The sequence below is a fragment of the Peromyscus eremicus genome, chromosome 20 (assembly GCF_949786415.1).
Source record: "Peromyscus eremicus chromosome 20, PerEre_H2_v1, whole genome shotgun sequence".
NCBI classification, from domain to species: Eukaryota; Metazoa; Chordata; class Mammalia; order Rodentia; family Cricetidae; genus Peromyscus; species Peromyscus eremicus.
This window is the reverse complement of record NC_081436.1, coordinates 17,545,044-17,565,162: the sequence shown is the minus strand read 5'-3', so window position 1 is coordinate 17,565,162 and position 20,119 is coordinate 17,545,044. Positions and strand designations below refer to the sequence as shown.

The 20,119-nt window shown below is 48.4% G+C and overlaps 1 protein-coding gene across 1 annotated transcript; it reads right to left on the bottom strand.

Annotated features, from left to right (window-relative positions):
* Positions 1-1,101: 1,101 nt before the first annotated feature.
* On the bottom strand, positions 1,102-8,358 carry Pkdrej (polycystin family receptor for egg jelly). Its single transcript, XM_059246944.1, has one exon. It carries the CDS (start codon positions 8,353-8,355, stop codon positions 1,939-1,941), a length of 6,417 nt encoding a protein of 2,138 aa, XP_059102927.1. The 5' UTR covers positions 8,356-8,358; the 3' UTR covers positions 1,102-1,938.
* Positions 8,359-20,119: the final 11,761 nt, after the last annotated feature.

Below are 20,119 nucleotides of genomic sequence, written 5' to 3'. Positions count from 1 at the left end.
GTTCTTCCAGATGCGTCTCCAAGGCACTCGATGGCTAACACTACATCATAGATGTAATAAAACCCTCTTACGGAAGATGGGCAGAATCTCTGAGTACCTGCCATTCCAAGCAAGTACCAGTTGAGCTTGAGATTAAGCAGCAGAAGGATGTCTATAACAAAGCCATTGGCAACGTACAGTACAACACAAAACAACTGGACTATTGAGTGCCCAGCCCTAAATGGGACATCTGTATCACTCCCACCCCCAACAAGGCTCAGCGAACATCTCAGAAGAGGGGTCAGAAAGAGCATAAGAGCAGAGGGAGGACATTGTGAAATTCTGTCTTTTGGGCATGACATGGCTGTTGGCCTCATGAGTTCACAGCAGGTTGCCTGTACAAAACTACATAATAAGACCAAGCCAGTTAACATTCCAGCATGGATGGGGGAGGGACTTACGTGGCGTCACCTTATCTGAGGAGTTACTGGCAACTGATGGCTATTGGGGAAAGAGGACTCATGTTTCTTTGGGGGTGGCCACTTATAGGTTGGTCATGGTCCTAAACCCATCCAGAGTAGGCAGGATTCTGGATGATGATGATGATGATGATGATGATGATGATGATGATGATGGCGGCGTCATGAAGGTTGGAAGAGGAAGTGTTGGGTGAGTACAGGAGTGGAAGGGATTGGTGGGAGTGGATAGATTCAAGGTATATTATATACTTGTATGCAGTTGTCCAAGAACAAATTCTAAAATAAAGCTGAATATGGTAATACAAGCCTTTCATCCCAGCACTGGGGAAGCAGAGGCAGGCAGATCTCTGTGAGTTCAATGTCACCCTGGTCTAAATTGTGAGTTTCAGGACAGCCAGCGCTATGTAGTGAGGTCCTGTCTCAAAACTACATAATAAGACCAAGCCAGTTAACATTCCAGCATGGATGGGGGAGGGACTTAACAAAGTATAGAGTGCCGTCCAGGTGAGTCTTAAAAGTCACAGGATGCTGATGTGAGTCTAGTGCAGCCATACCTCATTTGTGTGTTTTCCTTTTCTGGCCCTTACCTTTGAAGGCAAGCACATATATGCCTTGACCCCTTACACAGAAATCACTGCACAGGTCACAGAAGAAATCTCGAATTTAATTCATATAAAACTTAAAGTGGTGTCAGCACATGCTTCTGAATAAACTGTTAGCCCTTGTTCTTCTTGAACAGGAAACCGCATTTCCTTACTCCTAAATCATCCACCAAGTCAAAAATATAATAACCAAACGCCCAAGTCATCAGACACATACTGTTATATTCAGTACATAGAATGTGTACCATATTTCCACGTGGACCTTTGTGCACCTTTGTTGGAAATAGCCATGTCTCTTGATCAGGGAATGTTACCGGGTGCACTAGAAATGCTTAGCCTGGGGGAATTAAGTGGGAAGCTTCAGATCCCTGTCCCCTGCTCTCATCTCTACATTCTCAAACTCTAAAGTCAGTCCTGGAACTCCCCTGCAGGACCCCTCTAGCCCTGGCCCGCAGGAAGGCTGGAGGAGAGAGGCTTCCCAGGCATGGTCTGCAAACGAGACTCCCAGGAAGGCTGGCCAATTTGTTTCTGCTTAGAGGCAGCTGGCCTGAGGCTAAATCCACAACGGGACCTGGCCACCTTTTTCCCTTGAAGCTGGATCTCAAAATCAGTGGCTGTCACTCCTCCACACTGCTGCAGGCTCCCAGGAAAGGAGTCACCGAATCCCATCCAGAGGGAATCCCACCTTGCCATCCTCTTCGCTCCCCAATATTCCCCTCTGTTCATATATTCTTACTCCCAAGAGCAGGGCCCAGAGTGGGGATACTTCAGATGTGGAGACGTGCATGACCGAGCCATCCGACATTCTTCAGTCCCCTTAACAAACATACTTAATGTTTGGGGACACTCTTGCTTGCGGCCCTTCCAATCCTCACCAGTCAGACAACAAGGTAAACCATTTTCTTCCCATTGATGTTCCTGGTCTTCAGCCCCAGGAACCGGCGACTGTTCTTCTCCGGCTGCCCATACATCATGTCGACGAAGAATTCGGATTGTTCTTTGTCCCTAGATCGGGAGGTGAGAAAGCCAAACCCAGATCTTAGCTTATCACAGAGATAGGTTATTGCCTCTGCCTCATCTGATGGCTCCTCATACACAGGCTGCTTCATCTCGTCGTAGGCAGACAGAATCACCGCCTGAAACAAGTTGATGAAGATGCAAATCATCACCAACATAAAAGATGACAGAAAAAGGACCCCGAGAACCCTGTTGCTGGAAAATTCTGTGTTCTGAAAGGCTGACACGCAGTAGGAGAAGATGGTTTGGGTGGCGTGGATCATGTTGCTGTAACTCCATTCATGCTGACCGAACACCAGGTACCCAAAAGCTACGTACATGAAGGAATACATAGATACCATCAAGGCCATGTGGCAGATGCCAGGAAGGGCAGCCAGGATGGTCTTCTGAGCCAGGCGCACATTATAGAAGAATCTAGAATACCTGAGTGTCTTCAGGATAGTCAGAAATAACAAGAAAGCCAAGATGATCCTCATGAGTTGATCAACCCGAGAGACGGCATGGAAGGGGATGAAGGCTTCGGGGTCACTCAGGTAAAGCCGGACCATGCTGGTGGCCAGGAGGTGTTTCTGGAAGAAGAGCACTATCAGCAGAGTAAACATGCACTTCAGAGCCAAGTTGAGCAGGTTGTATACACTTCTGAAGTAGGAAGCTCGCTCTTCCGTGATGACGTAGCCCTCGTCCACAACATAGGCACAGAAGAAAATGAGAATGGCTACGTACAGGTAGATTTCTGCCGAAGTTTCTCTGTTGAAATCAGCCAGTGAGAAGGAGTACACAGAGAGGCTGGAGTTGACGATACCTAAGGGAGAGACTTCAAACACAACTGAAATGCTACACATCAGACTGGCATCTGGATTCAGGATGGTTAATTCCACAATCACTGCCCATGTCATCTCATCAAGCCAATTCTTTCCCTCAAGTTCCTTGAGCCTCAGTGTGGAATTAAACATCTGCTGTTCTGGAAAGAAATCGAATGTGTAGCCTCCAGATCCATAGGTGTTTAACACGCCATAGGAATGATACACCCATTTCTTCCCGGGAGGCTTGTAAGTAAACCCATTGCTGCTTTGGTCTGTAGACCGCTTGCCAGCCTTATTCCAAACACTGGAATAGTGTTTTGTGTCTTCTGGGTCAATGCCATACTGTGGGTGACAATGGATTTCTCCTGCAATGCTTCTCTGCACAAACTTCTTGGCCAACAGACATGTTTTGTTGCTAGGCTTGGCCCTCACTTGCCTCATGAGTGGAAGGCCAAGGATTTTGGATGAGCTGTCTGGAAGGAATGTTGGGTTCAGGTCATTGTGTAACAAAGGCAGGAGCACACTGTTGAGCCATGTGTAGATATCTCCCAGCTTCATCACGGTGGCAAGACCCACGGAGACCTGATGGCGAATGAACTGGTTATAGTAGAAGCTGTCACTATGGCGCAGCGAGACAATGAGCAGTAGGAGAAGGGTCAGGAATATGAAGTGAGTCACAAGGTAGCTCAGGAACAAAAGGGACCTCCTCTTGATCCTCTTCTTCCTCCTGAGTATTTGTATTTTGTCCTCGGTGATGGGCTGGTATATGCTCGAGCCTCGGAGGTAGTCCATGCCCTCATGGAGCTGCTGCATCTCCTCTGGCGACATCTTTGTCTCCTGCAGCCTGATTTCTGTGTAATGGTACTTGCTGGACCACGAGATGTTTTTACAGTACTTGGGATTTTTTGTCCTGGTGCCTGACACCAATAGAATCTTGCCTGGTTGTACAAGGAACACAGACTGGCAGAAAGAGCAGAGAGATGCAAACAGCCACTCTACTGACTTGTCATAGCCATAAGTCAGGCCATAAAACACAATGAAGAATGATGATATGCCAGAAGTGGTAAAAACCAAAAACCAGGCTATGTAAACACACCATCTGGGCAGGATAACCTGGGTCTTGTTTTTAACAGGCTCGGTAGTTTCCAACTGGGTAGAGGAAGCTTTCGAAGAGGCATCTTCACTGCCTTCTACGTTATTGTTACTGAAGTTCCTGTTGGACTTTTGGGTGTCCGGGGCCATGCTGTCTGCTTTTTTACTCTTCTGGGAGGTTTTAGGGGCCCTCTTTGAAGACTTTGCCCTGGTAGCAGAGGTGGACTTGGCTTTGTTGGAGAGAGCCTCCATTTCATACTTATGCCATTTGTCCAATCGCTCTTTCCAGAAGAGACCTTCCTCTGACATCAGGGGGTGCTTCTGAGGTGCCACCTTGTCTAGATTCACTCGAGGTTTCTTCTGGGAATAGGTGAAGAAAAAGGTTATCAATAATTGCACGGGGATTGTGATTAAGACACTTTCGATTCCTATCATCATGGACCTGATGATACGCCCCTCTCTGGATTGAGTTTGCCCTTTTCTGTTCAGATTAAAAAACATGATATTACAAACGAGAGAGCTTAGCAACATGGCCAAGCAGCAGGACAGCCTCTGCAGCCTGTTGAACGGTCTGGGGACAACATCGGTGAAAACAGAGAACCACATGTGGTTTTTCCCCAGCTTATGGCTCAGGTCAATCAGGAAGAAGTCTGTCCTTCTCAGAGGCTCATCCGGGTTGGTGACAGAAAATGTTGCATCCAAAGTGGTGTCCACAGAGAGCCACTTTCGGCACACAAACAGCCAAATGTGTCTGCTGAAGAGATTTTCTACTTTGATTCGACTTAGGTACCAGCTAGGCGCCTTGCCTTCGTTGTCATGCCACACTCGGATGGAGTGGATGTCCCCCAAGTCATTTTTTGTCGTCAGGAGGAACGTGTTGATGCTTCCTCGGTAAAGAGTTCTAAAATATGGATGGCTTAAACAGTGCACATCACTGGTACTCTCTGTTCCCATAAGCTGGATAAAGACATTGGCTCTGGTTCCCGACCCCAAGCGGCTCCCAGTAAAGATGGTAACCAGGTAGCATATGTTATCAAAAGGGTCGTTATCGGGCAGTACTACCACATGGTCCCGAAGATACTGATCCATCACATCCCTGTGCAAGGCCCAGAAAGCCAGAATAACATACAGGATCATAATGAAGATCACAGCCAGGAAGGTCGCAGGGTTCTGGTTAAGGTTTGTAATGACCTTTAGCTGCAGATCCACAGGGTTAGGGACCACGATCACCTTAGCAGTCACAAAGTGGGTGTGCAAATGAAGGTAAGCCATCCTGATAGAGGCCAGCTGCCGCCGGCTCCGCCCCACATTCCTGCAGACGCAGTGTACTTTTCTCCACGTGGTCTTCTCGCCCAGCACACAGGTACCTTCTCGCCAGTCACTCTGAATCCCATACATGTCCAGACAGTGAACCATGAAGAGAGCAATTCTCACTAGCTTGTTAGTGGGCTTAAAGACAAAACGAGGTGCCTGCAGGACCATGGATATGTTATACTTGAATGAATGGTGGCGCTCAGCTATGATTCGAAGCAGGGATGAGGGCAGACAAACCACACGGGCCTCCTTGATTGGACAGGTGGAGTCAAACCGGCCGCTCCACTTGACGATGGGAGGGATGTCATGAGGTACAAGGAAAGTGCCAACCAGATTAGTGGGGGTGACCTGATTGCCTGCATATATCAAGGCCTTGAACAACACTGTCACTTTTGTAACAATTTGGATCAGTACCCCTCCAGTTCCTCTGCTGTCCACCTCAAAGCTAATTCCACCTGTTGTCATCTTTGAGAACCCAGCACTGTCAATGCCTGGTCCCACCATAAGGTTAAAAGTCGCAAAGGTCAAATCTTTTCTGACAACGTACACTTCTGCTACGTCGGGGGTGATCTCTATGACACTACCGTTGTCTGTGGCTCCTGTCATCCTGAACCCTACCACATCGGCAGAAATGTTTTCCGGGGAAGTTAACCAAGGAAAGGGGTCATCGGTGAACTCACAAAACATCGTCGAAACTGGAGCGTTGGAAGGCAGACTGGGAACCCTGCTCCCGTTCAGTGTCGCATGCAGGCAGTTCGGGCAGAGTGTCTCATTTCTGAAGACCTTAGCAACATGGGAATTTTCCACTTTCTCCACATACATGTTGAAGTTGCTGGTCCTCATTACAGTGGTTTCGCTCCCTGGCACCTTGTTAGCCAGTATTGTGTCTGATAGGGCTTCGACCACATAGAAAGGATCTTGGAACACGTAGTAGGGGTTAATCAGCTTAAGAATGTTAGACAGACTGGCTAGGATGCCAGTGCCCACAATTTCAATGTGCCGGGTGTGAAAGTATTTGTTCCTGCGTTGGTACGCTTGCAGGGCTTGGTTTGCTTGCCACAGTCGTAATGTGGCGTCCTCTGAAACTGCTTGACTAGAGCCAGAGGCTTCCTGGGTTAATTTGGTAATCACCATCACCACCTGGCAGATCTCATCCAGGGTGCTCATGGCGGGCACAGAAGACTGATTGACAAGGTGTTCCAGGAGATGGGCTCTATCACCTTGGAGTTCCAAATCCCATTTTATGTTATTCAAGACAGAAGCCACCACATACATTAAGTAGCCTGCGGGTAGCCAGTCTTGCTTTTGAAATGAAGTAGAGAGCGGCGAAGTTGGTCCTGTGGTGAAATTGAACAGCTGTTGTAAAATGGTCTTTGAGGAGTCCCTGACAGTAGGCACCTGTACAGTGGCATGCAAAGTCACCTGAGAAAAAGTCCCTAGTGAGTCATAGACCTGAGCGTACAGCTTCAAACTGTAGTGATTTGACATCACACCCACAGGAAGAAAAAGGGCGGGCGTTGTGGACTGTGCCCCTAAATATGCGATGGGCCCTAGTGTCTTCTCTTCTACTGAACTGATTTCGCCAGTGCTGTCCAGCTCAGCTACTATTATCTTATACTCAAGGGGGAGGTTCTTATCCTTAAAATCACTACATTCAACAACAAATTTAGTAACCATTGAAATCCCTTTAGCTGGATCGATCTTGCACTTGCCAGCTTGAGGGCCTTGGTTAACGAGAAAGGGATGTCTCAAATTCAAGGTTGCCCCACTCCAAGATAGTAGATGCAGAGAAACCCAAAACCCGTTTTCCAAAAAATTCCTGAAGGCGAATGCTTTTATAGATAAATAAGCCCCGTTCCTCCCGGTGACAGCTTGCCCTGCCCAGTCAAATATCACTTCGTGACCTGATCGAGACAAAATGGACCACCTGTAGAAATCCTGGCTGGCACAACCTGTGCAATCCAGAAACAGAGAGAATCTGTCTGACACAACTAAAGCGGGACCACAATTTTCAAGGCATGAAATGTGCGCCTTGGGTGGAAGTCCTTTGAGTACCTGTACAGTTTTATCGGAAAATGCAGTTCTGTTTTGTTTCCGGACTACCATTCGGAAGTAATACACACCGTTGCCCCTAAGAGTTTCTGGTGGAATGGTTAATACAGGGCCCACTGCCCAAGGCCAGTTCAATGTATCCTGCTCTGGGTGACAGACATCCTGGGTGGTCACCGGTATGTAGTTGCCACCATAATATCTAGGATTTGTGGTACAGTACCAAAAAAAATGGAGTCCCGCCGTGGGGATGTCTGCCTCTGGGTCGGAGGACATGGTTCCATTCAGAATCAGTTCATCGGAGAAATTCACCATCATGCTGGTGGCGCTGGGAAGAAGAACCGCCTTCAGGGGACATTTTTTAACCCAAATGTAGATAATATCCGAGTCTGTCAGCGGGGGCAAGGTGGGATCCCACCTGATGATGGACAGCGTGAAGTTAAACACATACACCCCGTAAGGCAGGGCTGATTTGGGGATGTGGATGGAGGAAAACTTCATCACCTGCACACGTGGCAGGTGCACAGGATGGTTCCAGTCAGGCGTGTCGTTCACAGAGGCCACCATAAAGTACAGCCAGCTCTTGCGGATGACCATGGCTTCAGGGCAGTCCCACGACATGGTGACGTTGAGGGTGACTTCCTCTTTCCGGCTCAGGATAAGGGGAGCGTGCTTGTTTTTCCTGTTGATCTTCACCGGCTGCATGGCACAGGGGGCCCTCTGGCAGGACACCGTAGCCTTGTCAGCTGCGGGGTCCGAGGAGTTGGCTTTCAGGAGGACGCGTGCAGCTGCGCCCGAGGGACACCTACGGGGCAGCGTAGGGCCGGCGCCGCGCGGGGCTGTGCGCGGGGACAGGCCACCGGTGCCACCGCCCCGGACGCTGCTCTCCGCGCCCTGCCCCAGCCCCGGGGCTCCCCTGAGCACGCCCGGCCGCCCGCGAGGGCCAGGGGATGGCGGCAGGCGGCCCAGACCTAGGCCCAGGCCCAGGCCCAGGAGCAGCAGCGCGGGGCCCGGCCACATAGCTCCCCCCCCAGGAGCTGCGGGGCCGCGGGGGCGCAACGGCCGTGACGCTGGGCTGGGCCGCCCTCGAGCGCACCGGGAGGGGCTGGGCGCGCAGCCGGCCGCGGGGCAGCTCCGCCGCTCTGGAATAAGGCGGTCCACCAAGGGTCTGGGACTCGGACACCACAAGGCAATGAGTTTCCAGGGGCAGTGGATGCTCAGGAACTGTGGGTTTTCAAGACAGTGGATTTCCAGGGCTTAGTGAGTTTCAGGGACAGTGTGTCCCCAGGGGCGGTGGGTCCCAAAGGGCAGTGGGTTCCCAGGAACAGTGGGGTCTCAGAGGCATCAAAGGTCTCAGGACCAAGGAGAACCACAGAACAACTGCGGCGTGGGAAGTCACAGCGCAGTGTGTTTCCAGGGGAAGTGGATCTCGGGGAGTCTCAGGACCAAGGAGGATCACAGAGCACTGAGGCGTTAAGGACAATGGCATTTCCAGAAAGGCAGAGGCAAGGTAGGTCACTATGAGCTGGGCAGCAGCCTGGCTCAAGACCGCTTCCTGTTGCCTCTTTTCTTCTCACACTGGTGTAGGCTCCAGGATCAGGGCTTGCTAAATGAGGTTAATCCCGCTCCCCACCCCCACCTCTTTTCTTTTTAAAACTGGACACACCAAAAAAAGCTTCTTAGCAGAAAGTCCGCTCCCACGGGAAAACCAGTTCCAAAATACTGTAATCAGGAGGGCCTTGCCAGAGCCTCAGCCTAGTCTGGGGGACATCTGACACCTGTTTTTGTTTTGTTTTGCTTTTTTCTTCCCTCCACTTTTAAATATATTGTTTATTTACTTGTTTGCTTGTTTGTTTTAGACAGCGTCCCTTTCCCAAGAACCAACTGGCCATCCTCCTGCCTCAGCCTCCTCAGTGCTAGGCTCACAACAGGAGTGTACCATCAAACCTAGCTAAAAATAACTATGTGATTTAGGAGGGGGAAGGTTATTGGAGATAAAACCTGGGGTCTCCAGGAATGGTAGTCAAGGGCTGTATTTCTCCTTCTCCTTCTCCTTCTTCTTCTTCCTTCCTTCCTTCCTTCCTTCCTCCCCCTCCTCCTCCTCCCTCCCCTCCTCCTCTCCCTCCTCCCCTCCCTCTCCCCCTCCCTCTCCTCCTCCTCCTCTCCCTTTAAATAACACCAGTGCTTGGGGCTTGCAGTAAGTAGCCTTTGTTCCAGCTGCATTCTTGCAACCCTGTCTTCCCTCTCCTCTAGGAACTCAAGGCCTTTCTGCCACGGGCCTTGACAACATCATTTCCTCTGCCTGGGATGTTCTCTTTGGGTTATCTAGTGGCTGCTCTTTATTGAGCTTCTGATCTCAGCTCGGCATTGTTGTTTGGAGCAATTATTCTGGCCAAAAGGACCACTCCATCTGTGAATGCTAATCTTTGTTGTCAACTTGACACACGTGGGAGAGGGAAACTCAATTGAGGAACACCTTCCATCAGACTGCTCTATGGGGCATTTTCTCCACTGCTCATCGATGTAGTAAAGGGCCCAGCACTGTAAGCGGTACCATCCTTGGGCAGATAGGCCTGGAAGCAGCACTCCTCTATGGTCTTTGCCCGAGTTCCTGATCTGACTTTTCTCAGTGATGGACTGGAATGTGGGAGTGTCAACCAAATAACCTCCTCAAGGTGCCTCGGTCCTGGTGTTTATCACAGCAACAGAAAGCAAACCAGAAGTGTCTCCAATGTTCTTCTCCTGCTGGGAAGGTCCTTGACCAAGGTGACTTAGAGAAAAGCACTTTCTGGGGGCTTACAGTTTCAAAGAGTCCATGGCCATCATGGGGGGAAGCATTGCAGCAGGAAGTCAAGCATGGTGCTAGAGCAGTAGCTGAGAGATTATATCTGAACCATGAGCATGAGGCAGAGAGAGAGCTAACTAGGAATGGCATGGGCTTCTGAAACCTCAAAGCTCACCCTCCAGTGACACACCTCTTCTAACGAGGCCACACTCCCTAATCCTTCCCAAACAGTTCCACCAACTGGGAACCAAGTATTCAAATATATGTGCCTATGGCGGCCACCCTCATTCAACAACCACACCTAAGCACCCATTAACTCTGTCACCAGCCTTTTTTGTTCCACTGCACTGAAGATCTGAAAGGACACTTCCTTGATAGGAGCCAAGTCTTCTATTAAATGTAAACTTGAGCTGGAGAGATGGCTCAGCAGTTAAAAGCACTAGCTGCTCTTCCAGAAGACCCAGGTTTGATTCCCAGCACCCACATGGCAGCTCACAGTTGTCTATAATTCTAGTTCCTGGGGATCTAACACTCCTCTTCTGGCCTCTACACAAGGCATGTTGTACACGAAGTGTGCACATTTACACGCAGGCAAAACAATCCCACACATAAAGATACTCAGCAGAAAGCCACAATCTGGGGTTTGGTTTTGTTTGGAGACAGGGTCTCACTCTGTAGCTCATGCTAGCCTAAAACTTGTGATCTCCTGCCTCAGCCTCCATGCTGGGATCACAGGCAGAAGCCACTACGTCTGACTTTTTTCACTTTTTCCTTCCCTGTTTCTTCTCCTTCCTCCTCCTTTTCCTTCTGTTGTGTTTTTTTGTTTTTGTTTTGTTTTTGAGGGAGGGATTGCAGCTCTAATTATCCTGGAACTCCCTATGTAGACCAGGCTGGCCCTGAACTCAGAGATCCACCTTCCTCTGCCTCTCCTATTTCTTCTGAACTTTCCATTATTAACAGTAAATGATGAATGGGGGGGGGGCGAGACCAGACAACTATGAGCCAACAGAGCGGCTGCCCCATGTGCAAGAGCCCCATCTGATAACAGGTTCTGGTGGAGCCACTGCCTGACCTCCACAGGGCAAGCAAGAAGAAAGACTCCCATGCTGACCACTTGTCAAACCTTACTGCTCTGTGCTCAGGGCTCCCTTTGCTCTCTGGAGACCGCAAGTCCCTGCCTCCACCCACCCCACCAGGGACAATCCTTCCCAATGCTTTTCTTCTGTTGCTGATTCTCTCTATTTTATTTATTTGTTTGTTTGTTTGTTTGTTTGTTTGGAGACAGGCTCTTACTGTATAGTCCTGGCTCGTCTGGAATTTGCTTTGTAGACAAGGCTGGCCTTGAACTCAGATATGCTTGCCCCTGGCTCCTGAGTGTTGTGAACCAACTCCTGTAAGTTGTACTCTGAACTCCAGGTGTGTCACGGTGCACACATACCCACAGGTAATAAAATTTTTTCAAAATTCTTTTGATGAAGAGATTTCTGTTTATTTTTGTGTGTGGAGGTTGGGATTGAATCCAGGGCCTCAAACATTAGGAAAGGACTCTGCCATTGAACTACAGTCCAAGCTTTAAGATGTGCTTTACATGGGAAAAGACAATACAGAAAAATTTTGGGTTTTTTTGTTTGTTTTGGTTTTTGGTTTTTCAAGACAGAGTTTCTCTGTGTAGTCCTGGCTGTCCTGAAACTCACTCTGCAGACCAGGCTGGCCTTGAACTCACAGAGATCTGCCTGCTTCTGCCTCTACGGTGCTGGAATTAAAGGCATGCACCACCATCATCTGGTCATTTTGTTAAATATTGTCTCACTATGTGGTCATAGGAGGCCCAGAACTCATTATGTAATGTAGTAGGACAGGCCCATAGGAGAATGTTGCTGTCAGTTTGGGCCCCATGAAATCTGTCAAGGAGAACATATCTGTCAGTTTGGGCCCCGCAAAATCTGACCAAGTAAACATGGTTGTTAGTATGCCCCCGCCCCAAAATTTGTCAAGGAGAATGTAGCTGTCAATTTGGACCCCACACAATCTGAAAAGGAGAACGTAGCTGTCAGTTTGAGTCCTGCCAAATCTGTCAAAGAGAAGGCAGCTGTCATTCAGTCATGTGCTGTCACCCCTCTGCTCCACCACCACTGCTGGCAGCTACCCCTCCAATGCAGTGTTCTTGGGGCAATCTACCCCAATACCAGCCTGCCTCAGGAGGGCTACTCTCCCAGGGTGCCAGGTGTCTCACAACCCTCACAGCCTGTGCCATGGTCAGTCTGTATGCCCATAGAAGCATTCCCACTCAATATGGGCCCAAATGCTGATGCCCAGCCCTGGATTCCCACTCCCATAGCTGATCTCCCCATCATCTGAAAGGCAGCCAATGAGTCAGGCTCAGATTGCCCCTACTTACACAGGTCCTTGCTCAATGGTTGATGCAGTTACAAACATATTTCCATTGGTACCATTTGCTGAAAGCTGTGTTGAAGCCTGCAGTGTTTCTCAGTTGGAGATTAGTCTATGATAATTAGTCTATGATAATTCTATGATGATCAGGCAGCATCCCAGGCCTGGACAGACATCTTGCTTAATGTCCCAGTGACCTATGATATGCTCATAGGGCATGGGGAATATGTCCATCCTGTGCACCAGGCACAGACTGGTTTAAATGCCTATTTTCAACAGGTCTGAGACCTGGCCCTCAAGGCCCTACAAGGAGCTCAGCCCAGCCTACAAGCACTAGGTGTCTCTGCCAAGGAACATGCCCCATGCCCCTTCCAATGGCAGCTGCCAGCCCCCCTGCTAACCCGTGGGAGAGGGTATGCTTCTGTTTTTCCTCAGAGTGCCACTATGTCAATATGGGTCCTAGAAAGAGATGTATACTTTCCTGTGGAGGGCTATGAGTTGGATGTCTAAGAGCCATTAACACCTATAGAGTCACCTTAGTGGCTGCCTGTTTTTGTTGTATGTGCTGTAAGAGACACTTAAAAAAGAGAAAGATCAAAAGCACCACCCTGCCAGTCAAAACATAAGTGAAATAAAGGAGGGATCAAACAGCCTCTTTATATCATGCCAAACCTTTGAAAAAATAATAAAGAATCAAAGGCTATAACCTGTGCTCTTGTGTGATTTAATTGGAAAATGTCATGTGTTAGCTCTAATGGATAATATAGAAACTTAGCTGACCATGGGCCCTTAATATATTTTGCTAGCTCCAGGCCTGCTAAACTAATGTTCCTCATCTCAAATGTGTCATACAAAATGAGGAAAAGGCAGGCTCCATAAGTCTTCAGTCTTTAGAGGGGTAATGAGAACAAGAAAGGGGAATACATACATTACCCATCCTGGGTGATTTTCTCCTTGGTGGAAGCAGGCTGATCTATGGCCAAGGGTTATATGTGCCTGGCTTTCTGAAATTCAAAAGGCTACTGCCTGACACTCCCTACCCAGGGTGACTTCCCAGGGATTTGACTCTCTTCAAGGGCTGGCAATCAAAGAAGGTTAAGAGCTTGTTTGGCAAGCCAACCTAAGACAGGCACAGTCCAGCTGCTGAGCTCCCCTGAGGCAGGGTCAACAAGGCCAGATCAAAGAAGTCTGACTCCCACTGAGTGCCCATGTAATAAAATAAAAGGGTGGATATGTAGTAGGACAGGCCAATAGGGTCGAGGAAATTGGCTCAGACCAGTTGCCAAGGCATGCAAATAACATACTCCTTACCAGCCAACCTGGAGTTGGCCTGAGGGCTTAGCAACAGGAGCTGTCAGAGTTCCTAGTGGCTGTCAGAGTTCCTGATCATGTGGAGTCTGCCTGAGGGTCTAGCAACAGTCACTGTCAGAGTTCCTGATTATGCCAGCCAATGAGGCACGACCATACAGATGGTGCCAGTGCTAGGAAGAGGGTATATAAGGCCTTCCCTGTTATTGAATAAATGACTTCGTTATTTGCATTCAATGAACTCCTGGTGTCTGTGTCTTTGATGCTGCGCCTTCTCACTCCCTCACCTGAAGGAGCCAGTAGAATCCAAGCAACAATGTAACACAAGCTGGTCTTGACAAAACAGGGCAGGAATCTTAGTGGCTGGAGCAGACAATGGCGTGAGTCTGCGGGACTAAGGTAAGAGAACATTAGAGCCAGAAAACTGGAGAAAAGTCACACGAAGACAAAGAACTCTGGAAAACTCTGTGGAATCTCCTGAATAGGCAGCTACACAGCAGCAGCACATCATTCAGGGTGGGATACCTGAAGGTCAAGAGGAGCAACTGTTGTGGAATATTAGTTGAAGGTGTGTTACATTTGTTTATGCTGTGGAATACTTGTTTTAATGATTCAAAGATGTGTTGCATTCTTTTATGTTGCATTTGTTTGACTCTGTGAAGCTGTGTTACTTTGCCTGTCTAAAACACCTGATTGGTCTAATAAAGAGCTGAACGGCCAATAGCAAGGCAGGAGAGGGGTAGGCAGGGCTGCCAGGCAGAGAGAATAAATAAAAGAAGAATGTGGGAGGAGGAGTGAGAAAAAGAGGAGAGGAGGATGCCAGGGGCCAGCTACTCAGCCATACAGCCAGACACAGAGTAAGAAATAAAAAGATATACAGAAATAGAGAAAGATAAAAACCCAGAAGCAAAAGGTAGACGGCATATTTTTTTTTTAAGATGGGATAATTTAAGTTAAGAAAAGCTGGATAGAAATAAGCCAAGCTAAAGCAAAGCATTCATAAGAAAGAATAAATCTCTGCATGTGTATTTATTGAAGAGATGGGTGGCGGGCCCCCAAAGAGCAAAGAGTTAAAAAAAACAACCAACCACAAGCAACTCATGGGGAACAAGGGCTGGGAAAGAGCCCATTCCACCCAGCTTGAGTGGATGGAACAAACTACCAGGATGCTTAGAAGAGAGCTATCTGGGCAAAACCCCACACCAGTGATGGGGCTAGACCATTCCAGACAACACCCTTCTAGATCATCTGTGAGAGGTTAAAAAGGCCAGCATGGAGCAGGCTGGTCTGCAGATTCACTGGTTGCCAAGCTCAGCCCCTTAAGGAAAACACAATCCAGATGGTTAAAAGCAAAGACCCACAGAAGCAGAACCACCAATACCATCCCAACAGACCCACAAAGCTCTAACTACCCAGGCGACAAATTAAAAGCCACAGCTCCAGACGTACTGACCACACTGAAGACAACAGTGAGCAAGAAGCAGCCCAGGGGCTATGTCGACCCTCAAGGAGATGGACACACCAAGTGGGCAGCTGAGGCTCACCACAAGAAGAATGGACAGACCAAGTGGGCAGCTGAGGCTCACCACAAGGAGAATGGACACACCAAGTGGGGAGCTGCAGCTCACCACAAGGAGAATGGACACACCAAGTGGGCAGCTATGGCTCACCACAAGGAGAATGGACACACCAAGTGGACAGTTACATCTCACCACAAGGAGAATGGACACACCAAGTGGGCAGCTGAGGCTCACCACAAGGAGAATGGACACACCAAGTGGACAGCACAATACGCCTTGGACAGAATGTCAGCGCTCAGTGAAAACAGCACTAGCTACAGTGGTAACCTCCCCAAATCTTAAAAACCACCAAATGTATCTGTTACTTACCAACAGAAAACTGGGGGACTTTAAATGGGTTTGTAGGGGTAGACACGGCCTCTGGCTTGCGGTTTGGATTGGAGTCCTGCCGCTTTACACTGCCAGTTTTATTCAACTGAGATGATGTCAGGGTGTCAGGGTCCAGCCTCGGTCCTCTTTGTTCCGGAGTCTGGGGTTGTTGACTGACAGGAGTCAGGATGGAGGCCTTGGGCTGCTCTGCCATTGTCTGGGCAGCATTAGCCCTTCTGGCTTGTCTGCAAGATGCCCTGGCAGGGGCTGTTGGCAAAGCCTGGTTCAGAGAGACGGGGCCTATTTTGCCCAATTTGCTGGTGTTTGACAGAGGCCGAGAGCTGCTAGTGGGAATATTTGAAAGATCAAAGGACTTTGCTGCAAAAGGAGATAATCGAGGTTAGCCCCTCAAGCCACACTGTTTCCAGACACTTTATCACACACACACACACACACCCCAACACACACACACACACACACACACACACACACACACACACACACACACGGTTTGACACCTCTAGACTATCTACTTAACATCAGACACAGACAACATGTGGATGCCTGCCGGGGACCGGCCTCAGCAGTTTCGGGGGGCTGAAGGAGGGGATACCTGGAAGGCGCAGTAACGACTCAGAGACAGTGCTCATGCAAGCTGACAGGTCACTTCAGGCTTCTGCAGTTGCTAAGTAGCTTCTTTAGCTTCCCTAGCTTCTGCTTTTGCCTTGGTAACCTCAGTCTTTTATTATTATAAGCAAGGGGGAACAGAAAAAAAAAGAGAGAGAGAGAGAGAAATCACCCAATACAAAATATTTTCATGATTCCAAAGGTTATTCTTAGAAAATCACCAATACATTCTTCATCATCTTTAATTAAACACAGGAACTATCCCAGACTTAACACCAAAGCAACCATAATCTATTTTTTATTATTAATGATTATATGATCTTCTGAGCACTTGACCCCGAGGCTAGCAACATGCAATTTCACAAAAAAGGTAAAAATAAGAACAGTGGTTAATGTACCAGACAGTCATTTCCTTCTCACACAGCCTGCTCTGACCTCAAGACCCCTGCAGCCGCCTAAATTCCTCCTCAGCCCTCTGCAAACACCAAGCCCCATGACTGGTGGGCCACAATGACCTCAGACAAGAAATCTACCCCTGCAAGTCAGTGACTTTGTCCTTCTTATCCCAACAGTTCCAAGGAAGACCTGATCCAATTTTCAGAGCTTTCCTGAAGGAAAGGAAGCTCACCTTTCCTGGCAGCCCTTTTCAATCTAGGAACCCAGTAAAACTTGCAGCGATCACTCCAACCATTGCCGCATGTCTCCACACTCCTCCAGGAGGAATCCAAATATCTGAATTAAAGTTGCCATCTCCCTTTCTTGGTGGAGGCCACCATTTTCCTCCTATTCTAGGTTCCCACACTTTTAGTTTGTCATCCCGTCTATATGTTACTCCATCCACAGTCTTGAGCCAATAGCTCTTAGGGTCTCAATGTTTTACAAAATGCCCTTGGAATATCCTCAGAAACTAAATTATTCCTCATGGCCAGTTTAAGTGCAGTGTTGTAATGGTTTCAGTCATACCATGTGTTGACCACACATTCGGTACAGTTTATCCAAGCTCGAAAAGCTTCCCCAGGCTGCAGGTTCTCTCCCATGACCTGCATAACTGCCTTGACCCCACCCTGGGTGATCATCTCTGTATAATTTCCCGTGAAATTTACTTCATTCCTTTCCTGTATCACAGAAATCACCATTGATCTAGGAACACAGAACATGAAGATAAGATAGAAGAAAAAGACTAGTATTACAAGAAGTATTTATATGAAGAACATGACATGTGCATGCCATAAAGCATGACCTTGGGACACGTAGGCATTTCTGCCTTGGCCCTCTAGAGGCATGCTAAGCAGAAGATGCGGAGGGGAATGCATGGAGGGTTGATGATCCACAATCTCAGGTCCCCTTTTCTCCAGTCTCAGCTGGCAGCATGTCAGGCATCTTATATGCCGTCCCTGGCAGATGCCCATTAAGTGATCATCAAATCAGGACCAGCAGGACACCTAACCCGAGCTGAGTGCTGTCCAATGCTCAGCAGTTACTAAAATGTGTGTGCAGTCACAAGGTTAAGTTCTCCTTTCTTCACTTCCTTGCCGAGCATACAAAGTGGACAGTCTAGTCACATGTCCTGCCCCACCCTCACGGCAGACGGGAATTCGAGGAGGGAAAACTTAGGAATAGGTTTGGAAACAGAGCAAGGTGTGTGGATAGCAAGGGTGACATCTGCTCGCCTAGGAATGGACCCACTGTGTGAGTTAACACTGTGAAGGCTCAAAGGGAAACTTTAGGGAATAATGTTGTAGACATGTGTATACTGTGTGTTAGCCACGTGTATACTGTGTATTAGCCCTACCAGGGAGGGCCCTTCCCACAATCTCGAGAATCTGACCCTATGACTCTACCATATACAACACATGGAGTCAAAGTCCTGAATCAGTGCAGCAAGATCTACCTCACAACACCTGGGCAGCCGCAGGTGCTTTCCTGATCATGGACTCATGGGCCACAGAAGGGCCCAGGAAGGCTCCCAGACTCATAGGAACCTTGCAAGGTCAACAATATCACTTGATTTAAAGGTAAGGACACAGACTTCTCTTAACCACTGAGTAGCAGTCAGGACTCTAGAGCAGGCTGATTCTAGAGCTCAGACTTCTCACATCTGTTCTCACATCTCACCATGCTGGTTACAAAGGACATGTCTAGACTCCACAGGCAAACTGCAGAAACAGATGCATTCCCTGGCCCCTATACCACTTCACCACTAGATGGCAGCCTTGTCTAGGCAGGTTGAACCCAAGGGCACATGCCCCAGATGACCCAGGCTGGGCTGGCCTGTCTTAGCACCTGTGGTCCAATGATGTGGGTCCATGAGTTTGTGTGCCTCCAACTGAAACCATTACCTCCTTACTGGAGGAAGTATTCAGGGGCAGAGGGACAATGAGTCTCTTCCTGCCTAGCCCTCAGCCCTGAGCTCTAATTCCACAGCATTCTGGGAGGCCGATACATATGGTGCTCCAGGGTTCGCCTGACTAGCTGATCTGCTCACCTTTGCCTGCTGCTAGAGACACATAGGCACCAGACTTGAGGCTCGAAGCAGACCCTGAGGCAGAGGATTTCCTTGTGAGACTGCCAGTACAGCCTGGTGGTTTTAACAGGGTCTTCTTCTGCCCCAACTGAAAGAAAATTTGAAAAAAAGAAAATCGGCAAGGATTTTGTTACCTACACACACACACTTAGCTCTGCAAAGGTAGGATTTAAAAATCATCTTTAGTGAGACCAGAGAGATGGCTCAGCAGGTAAGAGCACTTGTTGCTGTAGCAGAGGACCTGGGTTCAAGTCTCAGCCCCCTCATGATGGCTCACAACCATCTATCACTCCAGTTCCAGGGGATCTGACCCCCTCTTCTGACCTCTTTGGGTACTGGGAACACACATGGTACATAAGCATACACTCAGGTAAAACACTCATGCACATAAAATAAAATTTAAAAATCTTAAAAAAAAAACTCTATAATCTTCAGTAATAATTACCTTTATAGAAAAAAGTTAAGTAGCACAGTTATCCCTCAGTCTCTGAGGAGCACTGCTTAGAGGACCCTGTGGATACTACCCTACAAGGGTCCTACAAATGTAACAGTGTGATAGTTGCCTGGAACCTACACAGATCCACCCAGACTTCAAATTACCTCAGGATGACTCTAATTTTGATGAAAGGCTATGGATGCCATCACTCATTCAGGCAACACTGACAAGGAAAAGCAGTATGTGTTCAGTACAGAGGAACTTCTCTTGAATAGTTTCAATCTGATTGGATGAATCCACAGATGAGGGAGCCATGGACCTGGAAGGGCGACTGTGTCTAGAATGTAATGTCCAAACCTCTGCCAGCAGCAATCAAGATTGTGGGGTTCAACCTAGACCCCAAATCAGCTGCTGTAGGCGTAGCTTTTGGCAACTTTAATAAATGATTTCTACTAGGTAGCTCAGAGCACCAGAAAGGTGACAACCTCTATGTGAGCTCAGACTATAAAACACAACACCTCAAGTCTCCCATAGAGGCTCTGAGGGATCAGTGAAAACCAGTTGCTGGGAACCAAGTGCTAGACTCTTATCAACCCACACAGCCCAAGTGACAAGGCCACTTCAGTGCACACTGCCTGTTCAGGCCTCTCTTTTTGCAACCTAGCCACCTCTTGTGGATTGTTTCCAACTTTCCTTAACTGGTGTGTGTGCGCGCATGCTGTGGGATGGTCTGTATGTCAAGTGTGTTGCTGATTGGTCAGTAAATAAATCACTGATTGGCCATTGGCTAGGCAGGAAGTATAGGCGGGACAAGGAAAAGAATT